At 29.0% G+C, this 21191-nt stretch overlaps 2 protein-coding genes across 2 annotated transcripts in view; both read left to right on the forward strand.

Annotated features, from left to right (window-relative positions):
- Window positions 1-301: 301 nt before the first annotated feature.
- Window positions 302-21191, forward strand: part of fus (epithelial splicing regulatory protein fusilli) — a 71716-nt gene continuing 50826 nt past the window's right edge. Inside the window, exons 1-2 of the mRNA XM_089223943.1 lie at window positions 302-772; window positions 9435-9690. Coding sequence (XP_089080069.1) covers window positions 9445-9690 — 246 coding nt within the window. The 5' untranslated portion in view covers window positions 302-772; window positions 9435-9444. The remainder of the gene's footprint in view (window positions 773-9434; window positions 9691-21191) is intronic.
- Window positions 4585-6024, forward strand: LOC107169450 (52 kDa repressor of the inhibitor of the protein kinase-like). Its single transcript, XM_015519180.2, has one exon. It carries the CDS (start codon window positions 4585-4587, stop codon window positions 6022-6024), a length of 1440 nt encoding a protein of 479 aa, XP_015374666.2.

The raw sequence follows: 21191 nt of genomic DNA on the forward strand, positions 1-21191 counted from the left end.
CCGGTTTCGCTGGTGGGGAGCGACGACGCCGCCGCGGCCCGTAAATACACGCACGCAGACACACGCACACGCACGCAGACACACGCACACACACGCACACCGAAATACCTGGTTCACCTGGCCGTATCACCTGGCTCCCCACCGGAGAGCACCACCGCCGCCGCGGACCGTCCTCCTAACCGCCCCGGCCCGCTCCCGCCGTAATCGCGTTTGTAATACCTGTAGTATTTTTTTTTTTATTTTTTTTTTTTTGTTTCCTACTCTCTCTCACACCGTCGCCGTTTTACAACGCAACAGAGAACCGTCGCCGCCGCCGCCACTCGACAGCATTCGGTCTCCGGTGTGCGAGCACGTTCGGTCAGTAATAATGTCAACGATTTACACGAAAAAAATCTAAATTTACGTCGCGATAATATTATTTACACAGTTATTTTATTTTTTCTCCGAACAATATTAGTGTGTGCCCGTACGCTAGGTACACGAAATAGTTTGATATTATATATTTTTATTCATTACGTACAACTCTTTGCCCCCCGCGTGTCCTTCCGCCGTTACCGGAATCGATCATAAATCGGAATTCCGGATACGTATGATATTGTATTTCGAAAGTTCGGTTCGGTCTTTATTCCTCGCGCGTTGTGTGTGTTTGTGTGCGTACCGTCTCCCGTCGCCAATTCGATAAAAACATATTATTTTGTACGATAAATCTGTGTGCGACTTCCCAAACGACTGCAGGAATCGAATAACGGATATGGAACGAACGGGCTGAACGGTGAGTTAATATCATCATGGTATATGTATGTGCCTGTGCGTGTGTGACGTGTGTGTGTGTGTGTGTGTGTGTGTGTGTGTGTGTGTATGTGTGTGTGTGTGTGTGTGTGGATACTATCTCCGTATACGGTACATGTGCAGATCGTCGGCAACAGGTATCCTGCTGCAAGCTTTTCCCGTCCGCTGGTCGTGGTAGTACAATTGTTTTCGTTTTCACTTTTTGCCTTCAGTTTTATAGCTTATGGCGCTTTTTCTGTGCTCGTATTGACGATGGTTAATAATAATATCGGAGTTGATGAATCGTATTATCTCCGTAAATGCAATAATCACACCTTTTGCATGCGATGGAAAAGTAGCAATATCGTGTTGATACTTCTAAAATTAGATTAAACAATTATATTATAACTATTTATACATCCGTTAATAATGTTGTTGTTGGTCAATGATAGTTACACGTTATTAATTCTATACATTATCTCTTATCCTTTGAGCGATAACATATTTATATACCGGCTATAGGGATTTTCGATTGAATTAAAAACCTTTCAATTAACGTGTAAATGCGTGATAGTGAGTTTTGAATATTTTCTAATGTGATTTCTAATGCGTAAAGAATATCTTCTCTTCGATTTATTGGATTTCGAATCCCAAATGTCATCCTTTATTGCGCCTACAAAACTAAATTGTACCTATATCATATTATACAAGTAACTACTTAATGTCTGTTATCCCTATCGCAATATCACATTGGTCGTTGCTTATAGTAAAATGTGTGTTCTTTATTGTTGAAAAATAATAATAAAATGAGATTTTATTATTCAGATATTGTTAATTTCTGGTAATTGGTTAATCTTCAGTTGAAATTATTATTATAAAAATATTTATATACATATTGTAGTTTATTTTTTTAAATTAATTTAATATTTATATGTTGATATACATATACCTTGATATACAACTTTAAGTCGTCATATTAATTACCTTTATAATACATCCACAGTCCACACTACCATAATGTCATTAAATATGATTATATATGTATTTAATTAGCCATTTGAGTTAATTTTGTCTGATATCTTAGACTAGGCATACAAATGTGTTGATCTGAAACTTACTTAATATTAATATTTGTTTTCAAGTTAAAACAAAAAATAAAAACAAATTAGTAAGTACTTATATTGGATTTGGATTAAATTAAAAATAATAAAATGTATGTTTATACTTGTACTAATGGGTGTTTATCATAACTATCATATTAGAGTACTTACATACAAAATTAGACTTTATTAGCACGAGTTTTTAAGTGGTAAATATTTATTAGTTTTTTACGTATTTAAATAATAATTGTTTATTTTTTTTTTTTACTGAAAAAATTCGCGTATGTTATATTATTATAATATATACATACGTTTCATAAATTATCAATTTCCTTGTATTTATTTTTAAAGCAATGTGTCCTATGAGAAATATTCTTAGTTATATAAAATAAAGTTTAGTAAGTCTAGTAAACAATTTAAATATGTGCTAATAAGAATAACATATTGTGGCTTAATGTATTAATTATATTTGAAAATTTCACGCAAAATACTTAAAAGTATAAAAATAATAAAAAAACTACTATTTTAACATTGAAAACAATTCTTTTGATGAATACGAATCATACTCAAATAGAATTATTCCAAGTAATTAATTAACTACCTACTCTATACAATTTATGATCCTAAAAATTATTTAGATATCGATACGTATTTTCCTAAGTGTACAGATTTTGATACTCAAACGAGAAATATGAGACATTATTAAAATAATTTAATTTTCTTCGATTTTCAAATCCTTAGTTTTTAAAATCAATAAGAGTTTGGTACCTACCAACAATTAATACATTTTGTATGTTATGTAATTATTTTCATATTTTCGATTGTTATAATTTAATTAATTATGCTTTGAATCGTGTGTTTTTTCACTCATCCTAATAAAATATAATGATTTTAAAGACTTATTTAATGTTTGAAGTTTTCCCATTGATGCTCTATAACTACTACACATCCATTACCATTTTACCTTTCTGGACGACGTAACACGCATATTATTCCATCCGTGGTTTGTGATGCGTGTCCAGCCGTCCAGGGAACTACGACCGCTGCACCGGGCGTTCTCATCACTTCATCAGCAGTACCGTGAAGGAATTTGTCAACTTGTTGTTTTCATACCCCTCCCACTCTTCTCTAATAAATATTAGGAACTTTGCGACTGAAGAACAATCATTAAAAATCTGAAATTCTTTATTGTATCACGAAAATGTTAATATTCTATAAAATTAAAATTATAAAATGGACCTCACCTTAACCCTTTGAAACACATATTATGTTGTGTTGATTACGTAACGCGTGTGTTTGGCTTCATCCTTTTTTTTTTTTGTCGAGAATATAAAATACGCACCTATATAATACATGTAGTCATTTAAATTGTGTTTCGTTATTATACCTCCCCATTGTGTGCGGCAATATAGTACAATTGTCGATCAATAAGCGGTCGTCCCTAAATAACGTTCTATTGAAATATTTAGGTAACTACCTATATAAATATCTATAAAATATTTTTGTTTTCCATCAACAGTTTCAACCAGAAGTTTTTTAATATGTTGATATCTATTATTTTTAAACTTGTACTATACGGCAGAGATAGAAAAAAAGAGAAGTTTTGACATGTTTAACTGGTTCACCTATACTGATTTTAATTTTGGCTGAACTTGGTTTTAACTATAATATCCATTTCACAAGTTCTAGAAACACAAATATAATTTGCATTACTATTTATTTAGCTTTAGATTTAAGTTATTATTCATTGGTTATTGTATTAACATTAGTAATAAGTACACCTAGTTATTTTAATATAAAACAATGTTAATTTGTTAAGTATTCTTCTTTAAGAAAGAGAATTACCTAGTGATACAGCATCTTGTTATAACAGATCGTATTCAGTTAAAATGATAGTTGAATTTATTATTTTTACAAATAATTACAAATTCTTTTTAATTTTTATTTCTTTAAAATAAAAACTAAAACCGAATCATATTTTCACAGAAGAAAATAGAAATGCATTCCTATATACAACAACTATACATTTAGGTAATGTAAATTGTTAAAAAAAAACATGGTAGGTATTCATACAAAAGTATTATTTGTGTCACGAATGTAAAAATGAAATAAAGATTTGTGATACTGATATTATGCCAAGTTGTTAGTTGATGTGCATGCATGATATAATGCATATTTTATTTGTCGTGCATTATATTATAATCATTTTTTGGACCAATTCGGATACATATATTAAATAATTTGTCAATAGTGTAATTTTATGAAAAAAATCTAGATAATCAACTAATCAAGGCCAAAAACTGCTTACCATAGTTCCTAACAGATATTTATCAATTAAGTATTATCAGTGCGGTATCTATTCATACTAACTGGTACATAGCGGCATCATTCACTTTTTGTATTGTCAGGGCACAGTTTAAAATTATTCACCCACTCGTAGTCATAACAAGGTATGATATACTAACGAAATATATAATATAATTTTTTTTTAAACCTATCCGGTTACCCACTCACCTACACAAGCTAAATATAATACATTTTTTTTTTCAAGAACACAGTACTTATATGATATGCTATATACTGAATGTGATCTACGTTATTCTTGTATGAACAAACATTTGTAGAAAATTCATTTTTTTTTATTAAAGACGACATTATAATAATAATAATGTATCTACAAATCATTAACATTGTTAACAGAAGCACAGTAGAACAGATGAAAATTTGTATGCGATATGTTGATACTATAAATTTCATTATTAGAGAAGACTTTTTGGGATTTATTGAAATGACATCTACTACAGGAATGGCAATCAGAGATGCAATTAAATATAAACTAGAAGGGATTGGTCTGAGTATGGATAACCTTAGAGGCCAAGGATACGATGGTGGTGCTAACATGGCTGGTAAAAACAATGGTGTTCAAGCTTTAATTTCAAAACAACAGCCACTAGCCTTCTACACTCACTGTTTTAGCCATTCTCTGAACCTTTGTATTTCAAAAGCATGTGCAATTCCTTCAATTAAAAACATGATGGGGGTAATTTCTGTGGTTTCATCATTTTTTTCTGCATCTGCAAAACGCACAGAAAAACTAAAATCCATCATAGAAGCTGACATAACTGATAATATTGAATCAAATAAACACAAAAAAACTAAACTTAAAAAACTCTGTGATACGCGTTGGGTTGAACGACATAACTCCATAATTACATTTAAAGAGTTGTATGTATTTATAGTACTTGCACTTGAAGATCTTCAAGGTGATACCAACCAAGAAACTTCAAGTAAAGCAATGTTGTATTTAAATTCTGTGACCAACAGTAATTTTTTGGTATCTTTAGAAGTTTCAGCTGTTTGCTTTGCCTTTACTGTGCAACTAAGAATTGCTTTACAAAGCAAACAACAGGATTTATCAAAAACGTTATCAGATGTGTTGGTTATAAAAAGTGCTCTGGAAAGTTTACGCAGTGATGCAGATAATCAATTTCAACAAATATTTAATGACGTTGTCACAATGGGAAAAAGTGTAAATATTGAAATAAAAATGCCCCGAATATGTAAAAGACAAACTCAAAGAGTAAACGTTATTTTTGAATATCCAGAAATATACTTTAAATGTTCTACTTTTATTCCTTTTCTTGACTATTTAATAGAATCAATGGATACTCGTTTTAATCAAAGACTTACTGATGTTATGCCACTCGAAGGACTTATTCCGGCCAATTTAAATATGTACGACGATGAAAATATTATAAAAGCTGTTAAAATATATGGCCAAGATCTCCATGATGATACTCCATCTATACTCAAAGCTGAGCTGTTCATATGGAGGCAACAATGGAAGCAAAATACTATTCCAAAACAGAATTCTGCCGTTGATTCACTCTCTCATTGCACCAATCTCCAACCTAACATTAAAATACTTTTGCAATTAATTGCCACGTTACCAGTTACTTCTTCCACTCCTGAAAGAACGTTTTTTGTACTTAATCGCTTAAAAAATTATTTAAGAAGCACCATGTCGGAAAATCGACTGAATGGGTTAGCTATGGCTAATATAAATAAAAAAGAGCAATTTGATAAAAGTGAAGTAATAACTGAATTCGCCCGAAATTCGCCCAAGAGGATGCAGCTATCAGAGTGGAGCAAGTGACTGAAATAAAAATTATTATTATTCTTATTATAAAGTATATTTTAATAAATATTTTTAAAACTATACTTAAGTGCTGGAATAACATTTATTGACTTGGTGGGTGGTGGTTGGGGGTGAATTCTCAAATCTTCTCTTATCTTAGCTGCCCAAAAAAGTGTTTAGCCCCTCCCATTTAAAAATCCTGGCTACGCCACTGATTAACAAAATAAAAACCTAATCAATTGTATATTAGATCATTTATTGTAGTTTATTCACGCTTTTATAACATTTATAATTTATATAATATATACTATTGTATATTCATCTATTTATACTTAAAGAGAACATCGTCCTGCAATGTATCAATCAAAACCATTTTCAAAATAAATAATTAAATAGGTTATTTTGATGTATGGACCTACATTTTACAGGTTCACAAGTTCAATTGCTCCTATACTGTAAAATTTGTAATTGAAAATTCTAATTTTATTAAATTAACTTAACCTTAAAATCGTACCTAGTACTGTTCTATGTAACCGTTGTTTTATCAACCGCATCGTGTGTATATACAATATACATAGACTAGCTATTTTGTCCCTATTGCTTGCGCGTATACAATTTTTATGGTATTATCGTTCTTCTCAATTTGCATTTGTTAAAGTGGGAAATGCTTGCCGTACTTTTTTTTAATCGGTTCATCGGTCGCAAAACGGTTTTCCTGGGCACAGTGGACTGTTGCGGCTACCGGTAAACCATTCGTTGCTGGTGAAAGCCTACCTACGCGGTCTCATTATTTCAACGATATTTGACGTTTCCGTTCTGCATTACAAAAGGTGTATACAAAAGGTGTATACAAATTAATTTTTTTGCGACGACCCTTTATGAAACAAACCACATCTCATTAAAAATTAAAAAAATATTTTATATGCATTATGCATACCTACTGTATTGAGAAACTTTTTGGTTTTTCTGTTTTCACCGACGTAATATTGCAACTCGCAAAATGACTAATTATGATTATAATTATTAACATTTAATGCGACTTATAATTTGTAGCAATCAGTGTTCATTTTCAATACTGTTAACCAATTATATTGATCTCGCAATATCTCTGAATAAAATATTATCTAGGTATTGCAATACATAATTTAGTTGGTAAACTATTTTTTAATATTACATTTTAATTATATATGTTCACTTGTGTAGGTACTTAATACGATATCAATAAATGTTCAGTTAGTATAATCAATTTGATAATCTCCATAACTTGGCATAACTAAAGGTGTAACGTTTAATATTCATAACGTTTTTCCTTACACAATTTTCAAATTCTTGATTTGACTTAAGAAAACTTGAAATTTTATTTTAAAATATTAAGTTTTTACTATAATTTTAGGAAATGTATTTGGCATATTACAATGTTATATGAAATGTGTATACCTAATCTTTTAACAAATAATTTGCAAGTACTTAGAAATTATTCATTTATTAAGTAGTTTTCAGTTCGTTTACATAAACTTGGAATACATTTATAATGTTCTATTTGTAATAAATTGAGTGTAAGAACCACGTTATGTTCAACGCATCATATTATTATTATACCTAAGTGCGTTCTATTTGTTATTCTATTTTGAATACATCAAGGCCATAAATATTATATTCATTAAAAAATATGTCTGAAAAAATAGTTTTAGGTATTAAAGTATAATAGGTACTATTGAAAGTATCTGTTATACGCGTAAGATTTAAAATAATGTTGTTTTATTTATATTTTGCCTACCTAATTAATATATTCTTGTATTTTTTTAGTGCATGTGCTATATATTATTATTTTTTTTTTTAATCTAAAATATATAAATTAAATACTAAATGTGATGTAGGTACTAATAATCTTGTATACAACTTTAATTTTTTTTTTTAAATACGTCTCATACATTTACCTAATAGTGGATTATACGATGTAAGTGCCTATCTATTGTTATTCTAGGTCACTGTTATTGTGTATTGAGTGTTGAACTTGATAAATACTTCGAAGTATTATTTTAAATTTAGTTTAAAACTGTTTTTTAAAAATGTTAAATAAAATCATATTTTTATTACTATTAATTTTTCACTACCTTTTATAATTATTTTTAGTATTTTTTAAACTATTTTCGAATGCTTTTGACTCATTTTGTGCGTTGTTTGAAAAATAATACAAAATATTTTCAGTATTAATACTGTATATGCTCGTAAAGAGAATTACTTTTTGTAGTTTAATGTTATTTGGCTTCCCATATAAGTTGGAATGTTCGATCGTTATTGAATAACTCCGCTTGCGTACAACAAAATTTCAAACCCTTTCATTTTCATTTATGTTTATTAAAAAAATGTAAAGATATTGAAAATTATTGAAATTTGTAATTTTCTGTTTCTACGTTGTGTTGTAGAAACTGCTTTATTTTCTATGGATTATTTAATAGGTTTAAGTAACTATTGGTTTTGGCACAGTATTAGTTATTATTATTGATTGTTACTTATTAGTTATTATAGGTATATATACGATTTGTTAGTAAAAATGTTCATCATAATATTATGTATACGTTGTACGTACATCAATAGACTTCAGTTCATCGTTATGTTGAACAATTTTTAAGATTTGGGGTGTGACGTTTAAAAAAAAATTGTTTTACATGACTTGTAAAATCGAATAGTCATAAAAAAACAATACAAAATATTGTCCCCCAGCTCTAGAAAATGAAATGTTTCCATAAAAATAATGACACATATTATTAAATATTAATTTATGCTGGTCAAATTGATAACGTGTTGATAATATGAATCACGTGTACATAATGAAGTACACGTACTCAGCGAATATATGGCCATGGAAGTAAATTGCGTCACATGTAAATTTCCTTCTATTACAGGAGACCGATTAGTCTAGTAAACACTGTCAAGGTCATGAAAATTTTTAAAAGAATACACAATGTTTTACGTTATAACGTGCAGTCAATAAAATATTTTGACAAATTATGTATTTTTGTTTATCCTTAAACAAAATGTGATACTTTTGAAAAAGATTACTACAATTATTATTATACTATTAAAATACAGTTATATAATTTTATATAATAGTTACCTACGATAACTGTTGTTTTTCACTATTAATTTAAAAATTTAAAATACAGTTGTTACATAATACATAATCTGTATTGGATACAACTAAATAAATGGTAAATTAATAAATAGGTAGATGCATAACATTTAAAAAACTATTTAAAAATTGTATTGGATATAACATTTTACTTAACTTCTAGTTGTTTCATTTTTTTTAGAAAGTAAAATTTAATATGCAGGGTACCTAGTGTTTATTTTTATTTTCATTACAATATAAGAAAGTTATAATTAGTTTTGTTTTTTGATATTTAATATTATGTTTGTTTACATAGGTAATGGGGAATGTCCGACAACAAATCGACGGTCTGTGATACTCGACCGATGGTTGAGGCGGTGGAGGAGGGGGGCCTTCAGAAACAACTGCAAGACGTTTGCAAAAGCATTAAAGTCACCAACATGAGAGCTGCCACACCGTACCTATGTGCCCTGTACGTGGCCACGGCCGGCCACCAAGGGAACCTTCTAGGATCTGATGAACAGGAGATTGTCTTGCTAATTTACGTGGTCATCGACATGACAACCAATACCGTGAGTGAAATATTAATAATATAAGTACTTATTAGTTATTAAAGTTAGATATAACTCGGTTGAGCGTATAGTAGTGAATTCGTGTTATTATTTTGGTGTGTATTTTTAGAACGTCCTTGCCATACCTATGTCCGTTGCAGTACTTACACATACAATTTCAGTGCCAATTTATACGTGCGTTTTTTTTTTTTAACTCTTTGATTTTAATTTTCCTCCATACGGCCTCAGTAATTACCTTTATTATGTTAGCATTCACAATATCATTAAGACGAAGACGATAATACGAGTAGATACACGCCATGTTGTATATTCTGTTTTTCATTTCATAACCGGTTCCGTTCCGACGGTAAAATATCTGCTAACACATCGTCATAGCTCACCGAGAGAATAATATTGTACTTTTGTGCTCGTTTTGGCGTGCGGAGCGCGCACAGGGGTCTTCCCCGAACAAAATTGCGGGTGGTCTACAAAGGAATATGATTTGATTTGAACTATCCGGGACATCATTGTTGTCGTACATTTCACACCATATTATCATTTAAACAAAGTATAGAATATTATAATTGTATATCATATTATATTATTCACTGTACTCGTAGTTATACCACTTTCGCCATTATACAAAAGTATTTATTTTATCTCAACCTTTCTCAATAATTTTATGAATAAAAAAATAACTCATTATAAATTAACGTGTCTATCGATATTTTATGACATGGAATGACACTTTTGATTTTACGGCACTATAAATATTGTATAAACGAATGGTTTATTACCTTTACCGATCACACAATACCTACTGTTCAACCCCTGCCTCTTTTCTATACAATACTAAAGGCGAGTGTTGTTATAGTAGCCTCCGAATTCTACCACCCTCGTCCATGAATGACGACTGCGGTGATCTACAGGCCCTATATTTTTATATCAACTATACCTACAGTAGACTTTTTAGTACAATACCAAAACACGTGTGCTACTTCACCTTTTTTGTACAAATATATTTTACAATTTTATCAATTAAAGTATTATATTATTATTATTATATTAAAATATGTTATGCTATTAATTTTGTTAATTAGTCTACTTGTCTAATATAGAATTTTGTGTTACTTATACTGGCTATACCCCTAAATCGTGAGTTATGCAACAACAATTCTTCAATTCAAAAATATGTTCTCAATTAAAAAACAATTCTTTTAAAATATCTGGACCAAAGCTGACGGTATATTCGTATATAAAGTTGATATCGCCATATTTTGTTTCAACGGTTTAAAATAATATGTTGAAATTACAAATATTTAAATATTTAATAGAAAATTACTGGATTTATTATTATCGTTATGGGTATTCGGTCTTTAGTGGTGATTAATTTCTATTTCTAAGTAGGCGGAAAGAATTATGAAATAATTTAGTGACATTATGATTAAATTAATGTATATATTTATTAATAAAGTGGAACAAAAACAAAAAAAACCTGATAAAGGAGAATTCATCCTTTTCACAATCGTCTTATTACAGAGAACCGATAGATATACCTAGGATAGGGTGTACGAATCTGTTTTACTATAGGTATTCTAATCTTTGTAGACTAGTCGGGTAGGTATAATTATAGAGATTGTTCAACATCACATGCATCGCCACAGCAACCGAATTGCACGTGATTACAGCTTTTATTAGCAGCAAATTTTTCTTCTTTTCCCCTATTCTTTGACACAAGTAATAGCTGTTGTTATTTCTAAAGCTTATGTATTCAATTTTTTATTTGACAAAACGATAGGTTCCATTCGCCTGTATATTGTATCTATCTCTTATTTATTTAATAATTACATAAGTATATATGGGATTGTCTCAAATTATGTGTAACAATATATTTTAATATCGTTTTGAACATTGAACGTTTTCCGATATTTCAAAACTGAAAATAACATATATGCCCCGTTGTGAATTCATACTGAAAATTAAATATATTTTAAGTGTACAATTTTAAATATAAGAAAAAAAATAATTGTACAGCAGTATAAGCGAACATAATATTATTTTTTTGATTATCACGTAAAATATCCATATAATTATAAAGTTTTATTATTATGTTCTCGTGTTATTATCTATACGGCATATAATAAACAATAATAACATAATAGTATACAAAAATGTGATAGCGATTTGTTGGTGTCAAATGTATTCAAACGAAATTAATTAAAACTACTATTACTGTTTGATAACGCGTAGAGAAGTACGAGATTGTAACATTGAACCCAGCTGGCGATTAAGCGCCGCCGGGCGTTTGTGGGCGAGGGACGCGTCAAAATGGCCGAACGCCTCCGCCCGTACCCTGCGCGCGCGTCCGATTTATCCCGCCCAACTTTTCGTGCGCGTACAAAAACGGAATACGGGTGGCCCCGCCGGACACGCGTATTTTTCGTATAATATGCGCCGCTGAATCGTTGGCGGTGGTTGCGCTGTATTTTTTTATTGTTTTTCTTTAAAAAAAAAAAAAAGTTCAGTATTAGCGGGTTGCCGCAATGATGTCTCCTTCAGATCGGCATAATGTATTATAAATATTATTATGAACCTTCAATATTTACACGCGACGATTCGCGACCGTATTCAATAAATACACCGCACAGAAAATTAGAGTTTCCGCGTACAAGTCGAAATAATGAGATTTAGAGGTACAATACGTACATTTTAGTACATAATAATAATAATAATAATAATATAATAATATTGTAATGATCGCCGTCACACACGCGGGATTCGGGAACGGTCGGAGGCAATTAGTCACGGCCGGGTATTTGTGCGCGTCTGTGTGTGTTGGCTCGTTTGCGTGCGTGCGCACCAGCTAGTGAGTGCTCATAGCGCAACGTAATGATGTGCGGTGTACGCTGGCCATGCTGGGCCACGGGGGACGGTGGGGGATCGGGTTGAAAATACATAATAATAATAATAGCATTTAATTTTACTTTTATAATATAACTACATATTTTATGAAATATTATTATCATTTGAATCAGAACATTTTAACTCGGCCCGAACACACGCACACTTATTTATCCACATACATAACTAAAAACTATAATATTTTTATACGTGGAGCACGTTATTTTAATATTATTATTTAGCGTATAAGACACAAACTATAATATAGTGACCGTATACAAGAGACTTGGACTATTGCTGAAGGAAAAAATAATTAAATTATTCAATATAATATTATATCACACTGTACGCATACGCCACAGACTGCAGCATAAAACTTGAGTATATTACTTTTTGTTAAATAATTTAATGTTTGAGTTGTACAGAAATTATTGTAAAGATAAAAAATCTCAAATTTCAAGCGATGCGTAATAACCGTTGAAAATTCAATTTTTCTTTAAAAATGGCACTATCAACCCAATCAGTTGAACAGCCTCGTCCCTCGATGCATATTATTATAATACATACAGTGCGATTCTCTTTGAGATGTGTGTGCACAATGCACAATATCTCGCCGTTTAAAACGTGTATAATATGAAAACGGTTGCAACAGCTGGTCGCGTTGTAAACACCGCGTGTTTGATGTCGCATTTATTGCTGCAGGTACTTACTCACCTAACCTACCTTGTAATCATAGTCGAGTTTGTGTCCTTCATCGATTTTTTAACTGTGCCACATCGCATCGAGATAGTTATTATACATGTGGGCTGTGGCCAACCCTAATATTTTATAAAAAAAAAAAAAAAAATTAAGGCTTCAAAATCAAATCTATATACCTATTATTATAATTATATAATATTTGATAAAAAACGTTAAATAAGAAAATAGTTAGCTTCATTGGCCCTTGATATCAGCTGAACCTCCTACAGTCCACCATTGGATAATGTTTTTCATGCTTATCAGTTTTATTATTCAAAGTTATAGCTATATATTATTAATTATAATCGACAATCAATATATTTGTATTTTGCACTCAAATTGTGTACTTCCTACCTATATATAAGAATATAGGTACTATTGGCTATATTCACTGTTATAATGTTTTTCCTTATATATAACTTGCAACTATTTAATTTATCTTATAATTGATATTTTTTTTGCAACCTATTATTCTGCGAGATCTATACTTATTTATTATTATTAATATATAGCTGATAATGTTATGAATTTTCATTTTTTATTTTATGATTTTTCCTATGCATATATAGGGACTATAAACGAAGAGTATGCTTTATATTTCATATAGTAACTTGTGATGTCGCACAAAGAGTTCAAGGTTATACTGTGGTAGCAGTTCAAGGCCTTCTCAAACACATATGTTTCATATGCACTATACATGTATGATATAGGTATAGCAAAATAAGCGTATTTAATAATATTATATAAACTTATGCCTATATAATATACTCACATGTGTGCTATATAAATTGTAGGTTATGAATGCTATGATGTTTTTTTGTATTGTAAACGGAAAATAAAACTTATTTTTACGTGGATTTGTGTACAATTTGATAACTGATGCGTTTTATTATTTTTTGTATTGAATAACAATCCATACACACAGAAAACGTTAAGAATATAATTTATAAATATGATACCTCGAGTTTTTTAGGATAACTTACAGTTTTGCATTGTTCGTTTTTACTATCGAAACTATATTATAATATCAATATTGTTTAAAAAAAAACTAACTCTTTGTATTTTGGTATAATACAAGCCCAAATACTACAATATTTTTTTAAGTTTTTTTTTCATATAATACGATTAAATATAAATTAGATATACTTTTTAGCTCTTCAATACCTACAGTAAATTTCGCAATACCGGTATTTATAGAAAAATAATATTATGTACCTATATAAACAATTTTACAGAATTTAGTTTTTATAAATTATGGGTTCATCCTAATTCTAACAGTTTATTCTCACATATTTGATGTTATATACCTATAAGTATATGTATTGTTTTCAAATGATAGAAAATTCGTCAAATCTATACATATCAATATAGTATATTGTATATGTATAGAATACGGATCTAATATTATGTAGTACCCAGCTAGTATATACGTAGGTATTAAATGTATTATTTGTGATTTTTGCTGGTTGAAATTAGTTCTACTCTTTCATAGACTGCAGTATTATTTCTTGTTTCGTAGTGTTTTGCCGCATTTATCTCGAATGGTTTTCGTTATGTTCCAGTCAGGATTTAATTGCGTATTCGTGGTATACCTGGCGGTGCGCATAGCGTAATAATTGGATTCGGAACGGCGAGCACACTGCCTTTTCTTTTTCTAATATTTTTTTTTCCTTCAGCGCATATCCTCTATAATACCGCTTTGACGATGAAGTGCGTATGGAACGCATTTTTTTTTCATCATCTTCCTTTCTGTTGTGCTTCTGTCTTCGCCGCGCTGCTGCAACACATAACGGGTTTCGACTGTCCTCCCCTCGTCGCATTAGACTTACCACCATTCATAGTTTCGTACTGACATTTTATACTATATTGTCTATATTACATTATAGGTATACGCGCGGTGTGCCGGTGTCTACGACAGTATTATAACATACACACAGCTAGTAGTAGCTGTGTACTGTAACATTATCACAGCTAAATAAAATGTTATTAATATTCGTTGTGAAACTTTAAAACGACTGAACATTTCTGCAGCTCGTATTGATTCATGATTGTATGCGAGAAAAAATACTTGTAATATAATTATTGGCATCCAATAGTAGTAGCAGGTATAATACAGCATTATATAAGCTACTGTGTGAGTTTTATTCCATTATAATATATAGGAACATGAATATATAGTTCATCCGTATTCCGTTCGGATTAATTGATTACTTTCTTATAACTATTATTTAATATTTTTCAAACTAACCGTATTTATAATAATAAATATATGTAGGTATTTATTGAATATAAATTATAAGTGTTATAACAGTATAACATTACAATTTAATATTTTGAATTAATTTATGAACACCGTATTTGCAAATACTCTTATTTATTTCTTTACCTTTATTTCCACTGTTTCCGCTTGACTGGAAATAATTACAATATATTTAAATGTATACAGTTAGTTACGAATTGTATGATGAAAAAATGTATTTAGTTATTTCTGATTAATTTGTTTTTATACATTTTAGTTTATGAAGTAGATCCGTTGTTGAAGTATTTTAACTTGCAGAATTATCTTATTTATAACTTCATAGCAATATTATTATATTCTGTGGCAATATTTAAAGTATATTTGTTTTTTATTTATTAAGTTTATGATTATTAAATTAAAAATTAATATTCCTTATTCTTAGTACAATGTATCTATTAATATATAACTAATAAGACTTATAAAAGTGCTATACCCATTATAATAACGAGTAAGTAAGCAATATTTTATTGATTTTAATAGTATTTTGACGATTCTATTGAATAGAAATTGCCACATGATTATAATGTATTTAACATCTGAAAGAATAGGGATTTTCATTTCTTCTAATTACAACTGATTTGTTGTAATTTATATATAATATAATATATAACTATAGTATAATATATGATCATAGACATTTTCTTATGGACATTTGAATACAATAAAGTTAAAAGTAATTATATTATACTACTGTAATATATTATTAAATCATATTTTAATTAAACAAATGTCCTGTCAACTATTACGCTACAAAAATAATTAAAAAAATATTTCACGGTATCGCTATTCTTTTATATCATAATTAAAATGTTAATTTACTCACTAAAATATATAATATAAAGTATGCACTATAGGTGTTTATTGAGTTTTATCTTTTATACAAAAGAAAAATCTATTGCAACCTGTCCTGCCTTATTTAATTAGTTTAATCAACTAATATCTCATACACATAATATTTATAAAAATATTAACCTGAATACAGTTGAAAATTATTTATATCCAAATGTATCACACATACAATTATTGCAATATTATACTATTATCACTTCTCACTAAGTATTTAAATAACAATATTTGGTTAAAAATAATATTTAAAGTGTCACATAGTCACATCACTTTTAAAAATAATTCAATTATTATGATATTATTTAATTTAAAGGGGGTAACGCAATGTTTATATCAAATATTTATTAGTCTACCATGGTCCATGACTGGCCATTACTGAAATACGTATGTTATGTACTTTTCTTGTCTGTCCGGTTTAGTTTTACACGTTTAAGATGTCCAAAACGAAACCTTGGTCCCCTTCGGACTGGTTTAAGTTCGATAAAAAACAACTGCATCATTTCAAGTTGTAAAACATGTTTTATTGCAATTCAATATTTTTCAAATATACAAAATTACAATTTTACTTTTATGCATTTGTATAGAAATTATTTATTAATTTTTATTAACTAATCAAAATAATAAAAATTATACATATTTTTGTTCCAATATTTTCCATGAAACCATATTCGATATAAATTAAATTAAATTGGCTAAATTAAGTAAAAAAAATCCCGAATACCAATCGAAGGTCGGCGATGCGCGCTTACATATCACAAGGGGTTCTCGCACATCGAATGACCACAAACCGTGACTGAGCCTTCGGTATAGTGGTTAAATAGAAGGGGTTTAGGAACACTGTTGCATTCACGGTTTGATGTCCCCCTTCTCTGTTTTCCACTACTGTATTATGGTTTTTTATTCATATTTCTTTTTTTTATTTTAATCTATTTTTTATATACGCAAAGCAAAAACGCTCCTTGTCGACTTCTTTTGTGTTGTCAAGGGAACCAAACACCTCGCCGGGTGCGGTGGTGGAACAAAAGTGTTTCCGGAAATTCCCATAGAGTATAAGAATATATAAATAAAGCGTGTGCACGACCGACGGAGGCAGAAGAAAAGAAGTAACCACTAGCCTGGTCTCTCCCCTCACCTTGTTCATAGTTCATCTTTGTGATATAAATAGAACATGATTTTTTTATTTTCCATACTTGTTTATTATTGTGAAGATATTCTATAATCTGTACTAACTTATTATCTATTTTTCATCATAATAGGTATAGATTTAGGAACAACGGATATCATCATACGTCTGTTATAATCTTGTAGGTACATCCGGTTTAATGCTTGCAAACTAGTGTAATTTTGTATTGTTGCTGTATAGTCTGTATTCAAGTAGGCGATTTTGGCGACGCACATCGATTACGTGTTAGTTAAAAATAAACATTGATTTTTAAAATGTAAATTTATAATAAAAAAGGTGGGTAAGTCGTGGATGTCGCTCTGCTGTACAGTAGGTTACAATAGTGGGTTACTGTAATGGATGGAATTAAATTTGAATCCAATGATATTATATCATTGTATACGAAAAACGATTCTGAGCGAAGACGGTTTATCTGTCTAGGATATAGGTATTATAGATTATTAAAAATTTTCAAATCTTAGATTTAAAAAGAAAATTTTTTATGAATTTCTAGTTTGAAATAATTTGCGAATTTTCGTGATTTTCTTGATTTTTACATATGTTGTCAAAATTCAAACTTTGAATGCTTGTAAAAAAAATTGTGACTACGCATTTCTTTTATTTTTCAATTGCTATTGTAAAAATATGATAGGAGCCATGTATTAAATTTTCAAATCTTAGATATAAAAGGAAAATTTTTTATGAATTTCTAGCATAAAATAATTTATGAATTTTCGTGATTTTTACGTATGTTGTCAAAATTCAAACTTTAAATGATTATAAAAAAAAAATCGTGCCTACGTATTTTTAATATTTTTTAACTGCTATTGTTACAAGTTGTTAGAAGCCTTGTATACAATTTTCAAGCTTTTCTACCGAACAAATACATTTTTATCGACATTTATAGAAAAAAAAACTAAAAAAGTTGAAACATTAAAATGTCAGTAAACAGCTCATAACAAATCTAAATATTTTGAAAATTTTATCAAATATAGAAAATGCCTATATAAACATTCAGTGAAAATTTCAAGTATCTGCGGTCATTTGTTTTAGACTTTTAGAGTTACAACAAAATAAGAAAATCACTAAATGTGAAATCCAGTGAAAATCCAATGTTGTAAAAATTTAAATTTCAAATGCTCATAAAAATTTAATTTGAATTTCCGGTGGACTTTTTATTTGTGATAAAGATTGAAAAACTTGTTAGGGATCTTGTATTAAATTTTCAAATCTTAGATATAAAAGGAAAATTTTTTATGAATTTCTAGCTTAAAATAATTTGTGAATTTTTATGATTTTTACGTATTTTGTCAAAATTCAAACTTTGAATGCTTATAAAAAAAAATTTCGACTATGAATTTATTTTATTTTTCAACTGCTATTGTAACAATATGTTAAGAGCCTTATTGTATTAAATGTTCAAGCTTTTCTTCCTAACAAATAAATTTTTATCAATTTTAATTTTAAAAAAACTAATAATGATCGAAAATTTCATATGCCTATGAATAGTTCAACTTAAATCGAAAATTTTTAAAAAATTGCATGGTAGATACAATATACTTATATAAACATTCGGTGAAAATGTTATGTATCTATGATCATTTGTTTTAAAATTACATCAAAAACCAAAATCGATTTTGTCGCAAAATTAGTGTGCGTAAAATTTCCCATTTTACTCTTAATTTTTAGTTTGTTTTTCTCGAATATTTAGAAAAGTATTAAGAAGTTTTCACTTTTGCCCCCCAATGTACCAACTAGATTCACTTTCTGATCGAACGAGGTACTGAAGTCAAAAATCGAAGCACTTTTACTGCCCCAATACGTGATGACAGACACAAAAAAAAACACACATCATGGTAAAATCAATACATTCATCGCTCCGCTCAGAATCTAAAAATATTTATACACAGGTATATATTTATATCAGATTGTGATTTATTTTAAATAATGTACTAATTGAGTTTAATTGCTATTTATAACCCTCGATTGAAACACTCGTTTATCGAGGTCCATAGTCAGTACTTTCTCATTATTACTGCATATAGAAAAAAATTCTATTTAATATGTGTCTTTTTTGACTTATTTATTTATTATGAAAACTAAATTTCATTATATTTATATCAATTTTTATTTCAGAAAATTAAAACACTGTAAAACCTCTGTTATAATGTATATATTGCGTTTTGTTTATATACTTATGTATTAGATAATGTGTGCCATTGTACGACCAAACTTGGTAGTACGTGTTTTTGAATGTACGTATATAAGAAATATATTTTATATAACTATTATCTATACAAAAATAATCTTATTTTTAAGTTGCAAGGCCTGAACTGAAAACAAATTTCTGGGTAGGGGAGCCAGCATTATTTTTACCATAGATACAGAACATTCATATTTTTACGTTCAAAATATCAAAACGTTTTATTCTAGTTATAAACTTATAACTGCTTTAACGACAGTATACAATTTTGAATATAATAGTCAATTAACAATATTCAAAGGTAAAATGTTTCTAATTTTTAAAAAAAATTAGGGGCTCTGGACGCCTAGATTTCCTCCTCCCCAGTTACATCCTTGCTGTAATTTGAAAAATAAATTCTTAAATCAGTATTGTATAAACGTTAGGTATATACCTAGTCATGTTAAAATAATTTAAAACAATAAATAAAAAAAGCTGGTTAATCGTAGTTTTCGCTCTGCTCTGCTGTACACTGTACAGTGTACAGTAAGTTAAAAGTGGGCTACTGTAATGGGAATTAAATTTTAATCCAATGATATTATATCATTGTACCCTAAAAACGATTCTGAGCGGAGACGATTTATCTGTTTATAGGATATATTATAGATTATTATTACTTATTATTAATACTTATTAAAATATTTGACTTTCCGGTGGACATTATTTTTGTCATTTAATTAATTTTAAACAATTATAAAAATTTTATTTGACTTTCTAGTAGACATTATTTATTTGATAAAAGTAGAAAAACTTATAAGGAATCTTGTATTATATTTTCATATTTTAGATTTAAAAAGAAAAACTATTTTTGGATTTTCGTGATTTTTACGTATGTTGTCAAAATTTAAACTTTGAATGATTGTAAAAAAAAATGTTACAATATATTTATTTTATTTTTCAATGGCTTTTATAAAAATATGTTAGGAGCCTTGTATTAAATTTTCAAATCTTAGATCTAAAAAGAAAAACTTTTATGAATTTCTATCTAAGATAATTTGAACATTGCCGTAATTTTTACGTATGTTGTCAAAATTCAAACTTTGAATGCTTAATATTTTTCGATTGCTATTGTAACAATATGTTAGGTGTCTTGAATTAATTTTTCAAGCTTTTCTACTCAACAAATACATTTTTATCGATATTAATTTTAAAAAAAACTAATAATTATCGAAAATTTCATATGCCTATAAATAGTTAAACTTATATCGACATTTTTTGAAAATTGCATGGTGGACAGAATATACTTATATAAAAATTTGGTTAAAATTTCATGTGTCTATGGTCATTTGTTTTAAAGTTACATCAAAAACCAAAATTGATTTTGTCGAAAACTG

This window comes from Diuraphis noxia, unplaced genomic scaffold (assembly GCF_037042655.1).
Source record: "Diuraphis noxia isolate RWA-SAM2 unplaced genomic scaffold, SU_Dnox_SAM2 contig0003, whole genome shotgun sequence".
NCBI lineage: Eukaryota > Metazoa > Arthropoda > Insecta > Hemiptera > Aphididae > Diuraphis > Diuraphis noxia.

Coding starts and splice junctions, on each gene's coding strand:
- LOC107169450 (XM_015519180.2), top strand. CDS start 4,585: ATGAAAATTTGTATGCGATATGTTGATACTATAAATTTCATTATTAGA.